This window comes from Elephantulus edwardii, unplaced genomic scaffold, assembly GCF_000299155.1.
Source record: "Elephantulus edwardii isolate Elephantulus edwardi_28Jun2011 unplaced genomic scaffold, EleEdw1.0 scaffold00223, whole genome shotgun sequence".
NCBI lineage: Eukaryota > Metazoa > Chordata > Mammalia > Macroscelidea > Macroscelididae > Elephantulus > Elephantulus edwardii.
In genome coordinates this window covers 3,646,219-3,658,976 of record NW_006399973.1, presented here as the reverse complement: position 1 = coordinate 3,658,976, position 12,758 = coordinate 3,646,219, and the positions used below count along the sequence as shown (strand labels likewise).

General features: G+C 37.6%; 1 protein-coding gene across 1 annotated transcript in view; it reads right to left on the bottom strand.

The window, feature by feature from the left end:
* The window catches only part of GRHL1 (grainyhead-like 1 (Drosophila)), an 83,453-nt gene that overhangs the window by 70,260 nt on the left and 435 nt on the right, over window positions 1-12,758 (bottom strand). The window contains exons 2-7 of the mRNA XM_006898206.1: window positions 9,135-9,321; window positions 5,289-5,359; window positions 3,622-4,012; window positions 2,563-2,639; window positions 1,033-1,189; window positions 748-859 (exon numbers count right to left, since the gene is read on the bottom strand). Of these exons, the coding sequence (XP_006898268.1) occupies window positions 748-859; window positions 1,033-1,189; window positions 2,563-2,639; window positions 3,622-4,012; window positions 5,289-5,359; window positions 9,135-9,321 (995 nt within the window). The remainder of the gene's footprint in view (window positions 1-747; window positions 860-1,032; window positions 1,190-2,562; window positions 2,640-3,621; window positions 4,013-5,288; window positions 5,360-9,134; window positions 9,322-12,758) is intronic.

Below are 12,758 nucleotides of genomic sequence, written 5' to 3'. Positions count from 1 at the left end.
AGAGGTAAACAGAGATATCTGATTCAGTCAAAATGGGAAATTTAGTTCTAAAATGTTAAATAATTACCTTACAGTCACAAAAACTAGTCCATGAAATCAAGATTTGAATTTAGTTATAGTAATTCTTCTGTAAGAGAATAGGAGCATTACAAAAGGTAAAGAAAAAAGCCATCTGTGCTACAGACAATTGGTTTTCTATGAAAACTATATACAGAGCAACAACAAAGTTCTTTGTAAAACTACTCAATAAATACGAATTTGCAAAGTTTGCTGTCATGTCAGAATGATGACTATTTATAGATCTAAGAGATTAACAACATAGTTTTATACATAGCTAAGGAAGAATGATAGCCAATTACTTATCAGTATTATTGTCTTCCATTTGTTGACTTGCTTTTTCTCCCCCCTCCTAACAATAATCTCCAAATAATCAAAATCTTATTAAAGAAATAAATTCTTGAAGCATTCACAATCTGAAGAGTGGGAAACTCATGTTAAGTGGCTACACAGCTCTCTGGCTGGGTGTCACATGGAAACCCACCCCATGGGGCACATACCCTCATGAAGGAAGTACTAGTAAAACAGTACTGATTCCAGGAGGCCAAGAACAGTGTTTGGAACAGATCAGCAGCTGGCATAAAAATTCAAATGCTTTCGGCAGGAAGCTGATCACTGCCAAAAATAATTGGATTTAGAAAGCTGGATGCCTGCACCTCTGGGAATAAAAGCAGGCTCTGAGCTACTTACCTATGTCAATGCATCTTTGTTTAGCTGTGTGCTGCCGAGAGTGCCAGTATTTCCAATGCCTTAACTGATCTTCTCTGCTTTTGTCTTCTGCAAATACTACCATGATCACACTCTATGAGAGAGGAAAGCATTACAACATAAAGACACTAAAGGGTGAGTATGCTTTGAAAAACTGAATTACTCTTAATTAACACTTAAAATTGCAATTTTAGACTTTTTATTTAGATTTACTATAGACATACAAATACCCAACTCATGTGGCTAGCCTTCCCCAGCAGAACTTACCCGAACTTTGCTGATAGGGTGGTGGATTCCTTCATTGCTGCTCACTTCCTTTAAGGTGATAGGATAGAATTGGCCTTTGTTCAAGTATGTCATAGTGCTGTCTCCTGGCTTCTGCCGAAGTGATTTTGAAGCTTCCAGGGTATATTCAAAGTTGTTCCTAGAGGACAACAAAGCCATACATCTTCAATCTACTGTCTTGGGAGCTTATATACTTTAGTTCAATCTTAAAATGCTTCAGCATAGATATACTGGGTAAGGTAGCAAACTTGCAGGAAAAATTCAACTGGCAAACTATTATAAATAGCCCTTGCTACCTTTTTCATGATAATTTTAAACAAAACAACTTGTAGCTCATAAATTCTCATACATCATTTAAGTGCGACTAAGAAATGACCACAAGAAATTCTGATGTGACATTAATAATTATGCATCTGGAATTTCAAGATATTAGAGGTACTAGTAAAAAGCAATTTAGAAGAAAATCCTCACAAGACATGTAGCCAATCTGGTATCTACTTACTAGAGATTACAAATAGGTGACTGGTGGACCTATGATCAAATCTTATTTGGCCCGCAGAGCACTTTTGGTTTTGTCTTTAAAACTTCTGGATAGAAACTTTACAGTTCTAAACATTTCCTAATATCTTACACTTCCACTTATGCAGGCTCCTAAAATGTAATAACTTTTCTAGATTGTGGTTAGCAAACCACATTTCACTGTAATATTATAACACTCACTATTCATTTCTGTGCAGGGTCTTCTGCAATGCTGAATAGTCACAACAGAGACTGTATGGCCCACAAAGCTGAAAATATTTACTATGTGACCATTTAAAGTAAAACACTACTGATAGTACCCTATCCTAGACCCTAAACACATGTACATTTGAGTTTGTGACTCCAGCATTTGAAGCAGGTCTGTTAAGGAATGACTCCGCTCCCATAAAATCCTAGACTTAAAAAAATTATTACAAAATGCAAAATGTAGCACACATATAAAAATTCATAAAATAAAATCAAACAACTAAATTCTAGACTCTAAAATAAATTAGGACTTTGTTATGTTTCTAATTAACTTTGAAAATACACACATTCCCAGAGATATAATTTTGTGAGGTTAAAAGAAGAGGCTGCCAAATGAGAGGAAAAGGCTAACTTCATTACTAGTGACGCAAATAATAAAACAGCCTTTATTTCTAAATTCTCACAGAATTATAACCTTCTGAAACAGAAAGAAAGTCAGAAATCTTATTTACTTTCTTCATCTCTTATTTTAGATTCCCTTCTACCACCATCACATAAAGAAACCAAAAGGAAGAAGCACCAACACCAAGGAACAAGAAAATGTAAAGCACAGTTGAGAGTTCAAAATGAAAGGTACTCAAGCAAATGTCCTCTACAAAAGATATTTCCACAGAAAATATAGGAAGAGAAAAGCCAAAAGTCCACTAATGCCACCTCTGATTCACAGATATCAAATTAACAGAAGAGAAATGCCATAAAAGCTGAAAATTAAAAGACAACTATTACCCAGAAACACTGTCAAAAACATAGTCCTCTGAATTCATGCCAGGCATCCGCAGACTGAGATCCGAGGGGAAGAAAACCTGAAATAGCGATGTAATAAGCCACAACTACCCTTTCAATATGCATTTTCAAATATCATATAAAGTCTACAAAAAAACCCCAACAGCAATAATGAAAGAATTTAACTTTTTTTAAAGAACAGAAAATTTAAAAAAAAATGTTTTATTTCACATATCGCTCAACAATTAAGTCTATCTAAGTAGGTATTTCCAGAAAGCACACGATTTCACTATTTTCCTTTCACATCTTTCCACATAACCAATTCTTTTCAAATTCTAGAATCCGCAGCCAAAATCTTTTGGCTTTGATGAGTCAGCCTTACCAGTTCACAATTAAGATATAGTTTCAAATTCACAACATGGCTCAACAGATTAGGTATATTTTTGCAGGAGAGGCTACTTGTCAACTGCTAACTCCATAAATAGAAATAGATGCTTTTCCTCTCAAAGAGTCATTAAGTATCATTTCAAATACCTTCAGTCTCTTTCACCTGATGAGATGTTTATTACCACAAAGCCCTCACAAGTATTTGCAATTAAATTTCACACAATGCATCTGTCATTGAGATCTACCTGCCTCTGATGGTAGTAACCACGAAGCAAATGAGTGATAAAGAATTTTACATTAAAACCACTGTCAGGGGGTTTGTTTTGTCTAGGGAAAAATCTGCAAAACAGACTATGTGAACAAATCCGATGTCAATGAAAGATTAAGTATGAAGTTCTCTTTCTTTTCTCCAGCAAATCACTTAGCTGAAATCATAATTGTGAATTCAGCTGCTGGTAAGATTAGCCATGTGTCCTTGATAATAATTTCTGGTTTTAAAAGGTTTAGTTTACAAATTATACCCGAGGGCCTCTTCTCTTGCTCAAAAAAAAAATGCTTTATTCCTAATCCATTCATTTCAGCCTGAGTTTCAAGCTTACATAACAAGGAAAAGGTGGAACCTGATACTTATACAAACACACTGTAGTTTTAGGAAGATGTTTTGGTTTCCTGTACCTCCTGAACGCCTTCCTTGAAGGTCTCCGAGAAGGTAGAGTCTGGAGTACGCCTTTGAGCATTTGGAGGTTGAGCACCAGTGCTGAACTGGTCAGAACTAAGGTTCCGGTCAAAAACCACCACTCGTTCAGTAGGCTCAGGATGATACACAGCTGGGGGTATTCCCACAGCGAAGCCATGTGGCTGGGTTTCTGTCTTGATGGAATGGGTAGGCATGGTTGCTATGGAGACAGTGACTGTTGTATCAGGAGCTGTTAGGTGGCCTCTCTTATCAATGCTCAGCTGGTTGCCATGGGGAAGTACAATGTTAAATGGCACATTCTTCAGCACTTGTACTCGGTTTTCTCCAGCAGAAATGAGAGGTGGTTCAGTCACATTTGGTATGCTGTTTCTTTAAGAAAAGAAAGAATACTTTGTTTTCAAGCATAAAGTTAATACAGCACTTGGACGATTTTTATTTTCTTAATGACAATTGAGTCTTATATTGGGTCTTATATAATAGTAATGCACTTGGTTGAGACCAAAACATTAGAAAAGGGATGAAAGCCCATATTAATAAACAAATTAAACTGCTGTAATATCTGTCAAGTAAGCTGAAGCCACTGTTTCAAGACCCTATAGGGTACAGTAAATCTATCCCATAGGATTTCTTTACTAGACTAGACTATGACGTAACTTTCTCCCTCAGAACAGCTGGTGGGTATGAATCTATGATCTTTTCGTCACCAGCTGAGTGATCTAACCACTATACCACTAGGATTCTGCTCATAGTCCAAGTTAGAGGGAAAAAGAAAAGACTTCTGTTTATATCCTCTTTCTCTCTCACTGCCATCGAGTCAGAACTGACTCACAGCTGACTTTCCACTGGGTTTCTGAAGTTATAAATCTCACAGGAAGAAACTGCCCATCTTTCTCTTGAAGGCAAGCTAGTGGGTCCAAACCACCTGAGGAGTGGCTTTGGGTTAGGAGCATAACTCCCTGTGGAAATCCAAAATATCAGTAAAATGTCATTTGAAATACTGAGGACTCAGAGAAGTCACTAATATACTTTATTTCAAATAATCTGAATACTCATTTTACTGGTCCAGTGCTGAAAATATTACTCAAGCAGCACAGAACAGCAGTTCAGGAGCAAACTCTACAGTCAGACAGCCTGGTTTCAAATGTTCTATGATCTTAAGCAAGTTACTTCATTTCTTAGTAACCAAATTCTCACCGATGAAATAGGAATAATGATGTTATTTACCAATAAAAGTGGATGTGAGGATTAAATGCAATATACAATATACTAAAATGTTCAGAATAGTATCTGGCATTCAAGTGTTAAAGACCATTAGCCATTATTAATTGGCACCACCTCTTTGAGTGGAGCTCTGGGTGGCACTCTGGTTAAAGCATTCAGCTGCGAATTACAAGCTCAGCAATTTCACAGGATGCGGTCGGCTTCCATAAAGATTTACTGCAGGGTGACCACATGGGCTGTTCTCCTCTGTTCTACAAGGTCACTAAATTATAATTAGCCACAGGCAAATCAGGAATGAAACATGAATTCAGAGTTTAAGAAATCAACTTACCTGTCTCTTCTATCAGTAAGCCAACTTAAACGTCCACAGAAATAGGGCACTTTTAAGATATACTCATTTATGCGGTTGTGTATGAAATCTTACCTTTTGCTGTGATCTGGCTCTGAGTGTTCAACATCTGCCTTTGTTGTAGAGGATCTTCTCTCTCTTGGGACCTTATACATTAAAGGTAAGAAAATAATTGAGTTCCTACCTAGAAAGGCATATTTCACCCCAAAACATAACCTTTTATTTTTCAATTATTCATTTAGTTAAAAAATTACTAGTGAACTCTGAAAACCCACTGGGAGGACAGCTCTGGGTTGGTTCTGACTTAATGGTACATAACACCAAGAGACACAGCAAAGAGCAACATAGTGTCTATTCCCAAAGAGCTTACAATCTGGTCATCAACTTGACAGGTTGCCAGGTAAGTTCAGCACATCAAAATTTACTGTGTTATTCAAGTTTGAGTTTTACCTATTACAAGAAAAACCTCTGGTCTGGTTTGATCCATTTATATTTTGTTTTAGTGGTTGTGTACTGTTAAGTCAGAACGGACTCACAGCTGACCCTCCAGTGGGTTTTCAGAGGCTTACTCGCATGGGAGGAGACTGCCTAACCTTCTCCCACTGAGCAGCTGGTGGATTCAAACCATGTGCCTGCAGGATTGCGGCACAGCGTCTTACTATTAGGCCACCAGAGCTCACTATTTACCTATCATATAATAGAGAAGCTGCTCCTGAAAAGATAACTGGATTCTGTAATCTTTTTTCTCTCCTCCACTGTCTAGCCTTTCTGATAAAATCAAAGGAGGACATATTAGTTTCTTTCCAAGAGAAGATCCAAATGTTAGCTTTTATATGATAAATTTCTTTAGATACTTTGAGATTCATATCACCAAAAGACCATAATTATCCAAAAGACAAATCTAATTCAGGTTTTTCCTACTCTTTTTTTTTATTCTATTCATTTTTAGTGATATGTTCTTTGCTGTGAGTATATTATATATATCAATTCAACTGAGATTTAATCACATGTACTACAAAACTGGTAAGCTATTTAAAATGTATATGTAATGTGAAAATTCCATTTCCATATTTATGATTCCGTACTAAAGACAAGGACTGGTCTCTCCTGGCCATGTGCCCAAAGTATATGAAACAGAGCTTCAAAATCCTAGCCTCCAAGGACAAACTTGGTTTCACCCTCTCCAAGAGAGACCTATCTGTTTTCTCGGTAATCCATGGTATGTATGTTCAAGACTCTTCTCCAGCTCAGTTCGAATGGTAGAGGGACATCACAGGAGAGGAAGACCCCAGATGAGATGGGTTGATACAGTAACTGAGGCAATGGGGGTTGTTGGTGTGTTGGAATTAGTGAGACTGGCTCAGGGCAGGGCAGGGTTCAGAGTTGCTGTACACTATGGGTCACAGATGACTCGATGGCACATAACAACAACAACAAAAGACAAAACAAATGCTTGGATGCAAAGAACTGAAAGAAATGTCAGTTCACATTAAGACAAGAAAATTACCATCATAAACACATTACAAGAAATCTGACAACTACAACTAACATTGTTAATAGTATTAACATTAGATGGAAAATTCAGTAATGATTAATGAGGATTGCTGAACTACACGATGATGAACATAATTAATGCCACTGAAATATACATATGAAAACTGGCACAATTTTTAAAAAGTGAGAGGAAAAAATAACACTTCCAAAAACCATCACCCATAAAGGATAGAGATTTATCTCCTAAGGAGACTTAGAAATACTTTTATGAATCTTTATTTGAAACATACTCAAATATAACCACGTTAATTATGTTATCACATGGGTCCTTCTGACACTAAGCTTGCTTTTCTCCTTTTTTCAAAAGGTTTGAATGAATTTTGCAATTCCCTTGCTAACATCTTAAGTTCTACATTAATGGAGCCAACAAAATAAGCCTAAAAATGACCAGATATCTAAACAGCTTTTACTTCAAAGCAAATTTTTGTGGCTAAGCTTTCCAGGAAAGGATTTCTTTTAACATCTATCATTAGTTATTATAAGAATTTCCCTTCATACTGAAAGAGGGTGGGAAACCTCACTTCAATCTCTCAGATAAAACAAACTGAACACATGGCCTCATACTAGGAAATGAGTAAATCTTTGTTTAAGTTCCACACTAATTGTGATAATCAAACATCTTCACATCCCTCCTTTTCAGGATTTCTTGGTTTTTTTGCTTTTGTTTTGTTGTTGGTTTGTTTTTTTTTTTTTAGTATTTCTTGTATTAAGAATAAAGTGCTAAATTGTAAGAGAAAGCAAACAACTGGTAAATCTGGGTGAAGGTATACAGAAGTTAATTATCTTATTGTTTTAACTTTTCTGTAGGTCTGAACATTTTCAGAACAGATAAGATATAGAGAGAGACACATATTCATGCATAATGAGACAGTCATTAGGAAATTTTGTCCCACAGTTTCATGTTGCTTCAGGAACCTTGAAAATTTCCTGTCTTTATAAAATTAGTAGTGACAACATTCTAAGATTACATAAAGCAGTTACATACTGTAATAATGAGAGAAAGGCCACATGGCAAAATTGAGCCTCAACTCAGCCTGCTGTTTTAAATGATATCCTAATCTCTTTATAGGGAGCTCTGGTGGGCTAGGTGCAAGAAGCTACACTGCAAATGTGAAGGCATGTGGTTCAAGGCTATCAACTGCTCCATGGGAGGAGGACAGGCAATCTCCTCCCCATGCCAATTACTCTGAAAAGCCGCCAGAGGGTCAGCTAAGGGTTGGCTCTGACTTGATGGTAAACAACAATCTCTTCATAGCCATATCAACAGAAAGAATGTCAAAAATTAATACAGGCTAAGTCAAGTTCAACAGAAACATCTTGTTGTACTTAAAAGAGAGTAGACTTTGGAATAATGGGCAATCAGTAAGTGTAGCTAAGACCATGATGATGGTGATGAGGTAGGAGAAATGTCAGATAGGAGAGCAGTGTAAAATTTTGGGGACATATTTTATTTATTCAATTATACCTAAACAAGTATCTAGAAAACAGACTACAAAATACATCCTGATATCTAAAAACTTGAAAGTCTAACACTAGGAAATAAAGTTTTTCATGAGGTAGAGTGGTGACAATCAAATAAAATAAAGGATTCTATAGTATCATTTGGTGCTCTGATGGTCTAGTGGTAAGGAGCTGTGCTGACAACCCAAAGGCACATGGTTCAAATCCACCAGCTGCTCCACAGGATAAAGATGCACACTCTCCTCTGATGCAATTTACTGCCTCTGTAACCTCACTGGAGGCCACAACTCAGTTCCAACCTACTCACAGCAAACAACAACAACGACATAGTATTATTTAGGGGGAAAGAACCCATTCTGACTACAAAGGACTGAAGGTTAGAACACATGTAAGTTAACCACAGTCTATTCTATTCTTCACAAGAATAAAAACTACCATCAGCAAAATACTCAAAATTAAGACGCAGCTATCATTCTCCAAGGATCCCTGGAGGCACAGTGGCTAGGTGCCTGGCTGCTGAGAGTTTGAAGCCACCAGCTGCTCCATGGGAGAAAGACGGGGCAGCCTGCTTCTGTAAAAAAGCCCTACAGGCAGCTAAGAGCCAGAAGCAGTTTGTGACAATGGGTTTTGTTTCATTTTTATCATCCTCCTTGACAGGAGCTTCGTCTTTCAGACAGAGCTGAGCTGCGACAACTGGCTTCTTCACAAGTTTTTTAAACACCCTTTTGATTCTAAGATGACAGATTTTCAGCTTTGAACCAGATTAAGTCAAAGTACCCATTAACCTATTTATAGTCATTACAGAGGCAGCATTACATTCTACCAGCAAATTACTGTTTTATATGTTGTTGAATCAAGTGTATCTTGGACTGTTGTTAAGAGTTTTTAAAGAGTAGGCAAATCTACCTTGTAATAGTCATAGAGCAAGCCCAATGCAGCTGCACTATCTTCATCTCCATTGATGCTCATCATCGCTTTGGTTGCTGCAGTGAGAGGATTCTCCAGGAAGGATTTCCAGGCTTCGTCCTCACTAGTATAGGAGCGCCGCTGTGGATAAAGTGCTTCATTCTGAAGGACTAACACTGGCCGTTTGCTATGGAGAAATTTTAAAACAAAAATGATCACATTCTAAAGCATTTCTAAGGAGCCCTGGGAGCAAGTAGTTAAGTGCTTGGCTAACCAAAAGGTTGGCAATTCGAACCTATTAGCTATTCTATGGGAGAAAGATGTAGTTGGCAATTGGCCTCCGTAAAGATTGCAAACTTAGATACCTTACGGGCTAATTCTACTTTAGGTCCTATAGGGTCAATGTGAGTCATAACTGACTGAACAACAGAGGGGTTTTTAAAGGATTTATACTGTAAGGCATCATAAGCTACTTTGAAAAGAGCCAAACAACCATTTCCTTGACATTTTAGGGAATGAAATACTTTACTGTTTCAACAATAACCCTACCAAGTCATAAGAAAAGAGCCGAAGACAAAACACTTAAATTCAGGTCAACTGGCCACCCAGTAAGGTACAAGACATTCACGCAGCCAGGATATATGAGAGAAAAAAAAAACAACAACCAAAAATCAAACTTAAGAAAATGGTAGACTGTTCAAATACTTCATATAAACAAAAGAGCACAGAAAGGCAAAACAGAGCATTTCTTTTCTTCTGGACTGTATCCCCTAAGAGAGTACTCATGCTGCTACATGTTATTTCCCCCCTTACTCCTGTTTGTTGATGCCCATGTCTTAAAACATTTCTCACCTAAAAGGAGAGAAGGAGGTGGAAAGAGAAAAGAATATTTTGTTCAGTCTTGGAGGGTATATGAGAAAGCCAAATATTCTCCTGATTACCAGCAGATTGAGCATGGAATGTGGCCAAAGGGGACTGACTGTACTAAACCAATAAAGAGGCGCCAATTCTCTGGCAAGGGAGTTAACTGGTTTATCTTAAAGATAAACATTTAACAATCTATAGTAATAAATGAAGCCACTGAACAAACAATTTCTTTTTTTTTTTACAAATGTGGGGAAATCAAGTTTAAAACCTTCACTTGTTTTCCACACTGGGCATAGCAGTTTAATTTTAAAACTATAGTTTGGTGAGAAGAAAAACCAATTGAAATCTTAACAAAGTCTTACAGAATATTTCATTTAAAAGATTAAAGCAAACATTACTGACTTAAAAAACTTGAAAACAGTCTCAGTAACTGTTCAGCTAGTACTATTAAATAAGTTAATAGACTGAAAAGCAGAAAACCAACTCTAGTGAGATGAAGCTGCTGCTTTTCAGAGGAAGGGGGGGAAGAAATTTACAATGTTCAGACCTACTCTAATTCTACTATTCAAACTAACAAGTTTGAAGATCAGTTCTCATTGCATCACACAAATGAAGTATGTAAATGGCCTAAAGGTAACTTACTACTTTAAAAGTGAATGTGGAAAGATTAATTATCTTTTCAAGTCATCAACAAAGGTTTAGGGTTTGGTAATCACCCAGCCCCCCCTTTAAAAACTAGATACAGACGTGTGGTGGTTTTTTTAGGTATTTTTAACAAAAAAAAAAAAAAGAGGCTCTTTGATAAAGGAGGTAAGGGTAATCTAACAGTTTAAACCTCTGCCAAAATGCTGTATCGTTTTAAAACCAACTTGTACTCATGTCTAGGCATAAAGTCCTAGGAGCTTATATTTGATGAGGAAAGAAGTTTCGAGGTAGTATTCTAGTTTATCATAAAAATAAACAAAATGGGCTGTTCAAAGCAGAGTTTGTTGAAAAATCTAAAATACTATTTATTCAAACCACAAATTAAACAAAGAAGGAACATATACAAAGGGGCAGTCCCTGAGCCATAAAGATGAAAGTCTAGTCTTTACTGAAGCAGTGGTACCTTGAAGTGACTGACTGACTGGTATACTGCTAAGCTATTATTAATAGCGTAATAGTTACTTCCAGAAGATTATGACAGTAGTTGGCTCATTCACAACTCGTAATGCTAGTCTTGTAATGCTAGTTTTTCTTGCTTCCCTTCTCCCTCCCCCCTTCAAAATTTGTACAAGGAACAGAAAATAAATATTTTTTTGCAAATGGCTTTACATTTGTAATTACCCTGGAGGTGTTTTGTATTTCCAAAGTGTGCCTAAAGCCAAAATTTTATCCTATCTAAACTAGGACGGGAACAAGCACAAGGCCAGCTGCCTTTCTTATTTCCTCATAGGACTGTCTGACTGTTATTAATCCCTAAAGGCTCATCATCACTTTCAGATAATTTTTAAATCCTTCAACAATGATGCCTCCAAAAATTTGAAATATCCCAAGTAATCATTCAACTCCATATTCTACAGCAAAAATATTTAATGTGCCTCGTTTGTCTCATCTTCTAATCAATTGTTTAAAAGGACGTTAAAATGGTATGTTCTTCAACAAATACTTACAAACCATACTAATTGGTCAGATATGAACGACTTAATTTTTCAGTTTTGTCATAATTTTACACGTACAAGAAAAAATAAAAACTCAGAATTTCCGCCATCCAATTTCTCCTAATGTTATCAACATCTTACCTTATTATTACATTTGTCAAAACGCTACTACTTCTCATTACCTGGTCATTCCAAAAGTCTTTTTGTCGTTGTTGTTAAAGTATGGTACTTTTTAGTTTACTGCTCTGATTTAAAAGTTCCATCCTCTTGATATTTCAGTACATTAAAAACAAGGTACTTGTAATTGCCATCAATGATGCAAGTGGCAAAATAACTCCTACAGTAATTTTTCTCGCTCATATAGGGAAAAGAAAATTCCAGAACACAAGCAAGCTTTAACCTTCCCTTCAAAAATTCAACTCAAACTCATCGCATAAGAGGAGATTTATCTTTCTCCCTTGGAGCCACCGGTGGATTCGAACTACTAGAAAAGCGTATCGTATGCGGTTAGCACTGCAACTCCCTACAGAGTAGGCCACAAGAGCTCCCACTTAAATTTCTTCCCTTTGACTGTAATCTTCCCTTAAATTTCTGTTTTCAGAAAGGGAGGTCAGGTCTGTCGAGTGACAGTGTTTAGCGATCACAGATTACCTGGAGAAGTCTACCTTTCCAGCCGGGGAGTGCGCCCCAAAGAAATCCATCGCTCAACTGCGTAAGAAACTCGGGGACGAGGGCGGTAAAGAAGGGATCCTATCCGGGATCTGCTCATCAAGATCTGCAGGAAACTAAAGCCGGGGCACCCCAAGTCTCTCCTCCCCTGCCGAGCTGGTCACTGGGGAGTAACAGAAACCGGGGCTGGGTGCGCCCCCTGCACAGTCGCCCGCTCGCCGGCTCCTCCGCCGGGTCCGCGGGACGCCGAGAGACCCAGCGCGAGGAGGAGGAGGGGAAGAGAAGGAAGAAGAGTTGGAGGAGGAGGAGGAGGAAGAACTCCTTTCAGGTGTCGAGTTTCCCATAGGCAAGTGTCTCTTCTGAAGCTATTTCAATGAAACAAAGGCTGGAAAGAGGCGAGAGGGCAAAGGACCGCAGGGAAGAAAATCAAGAGCGAAGGCGCCTCGCG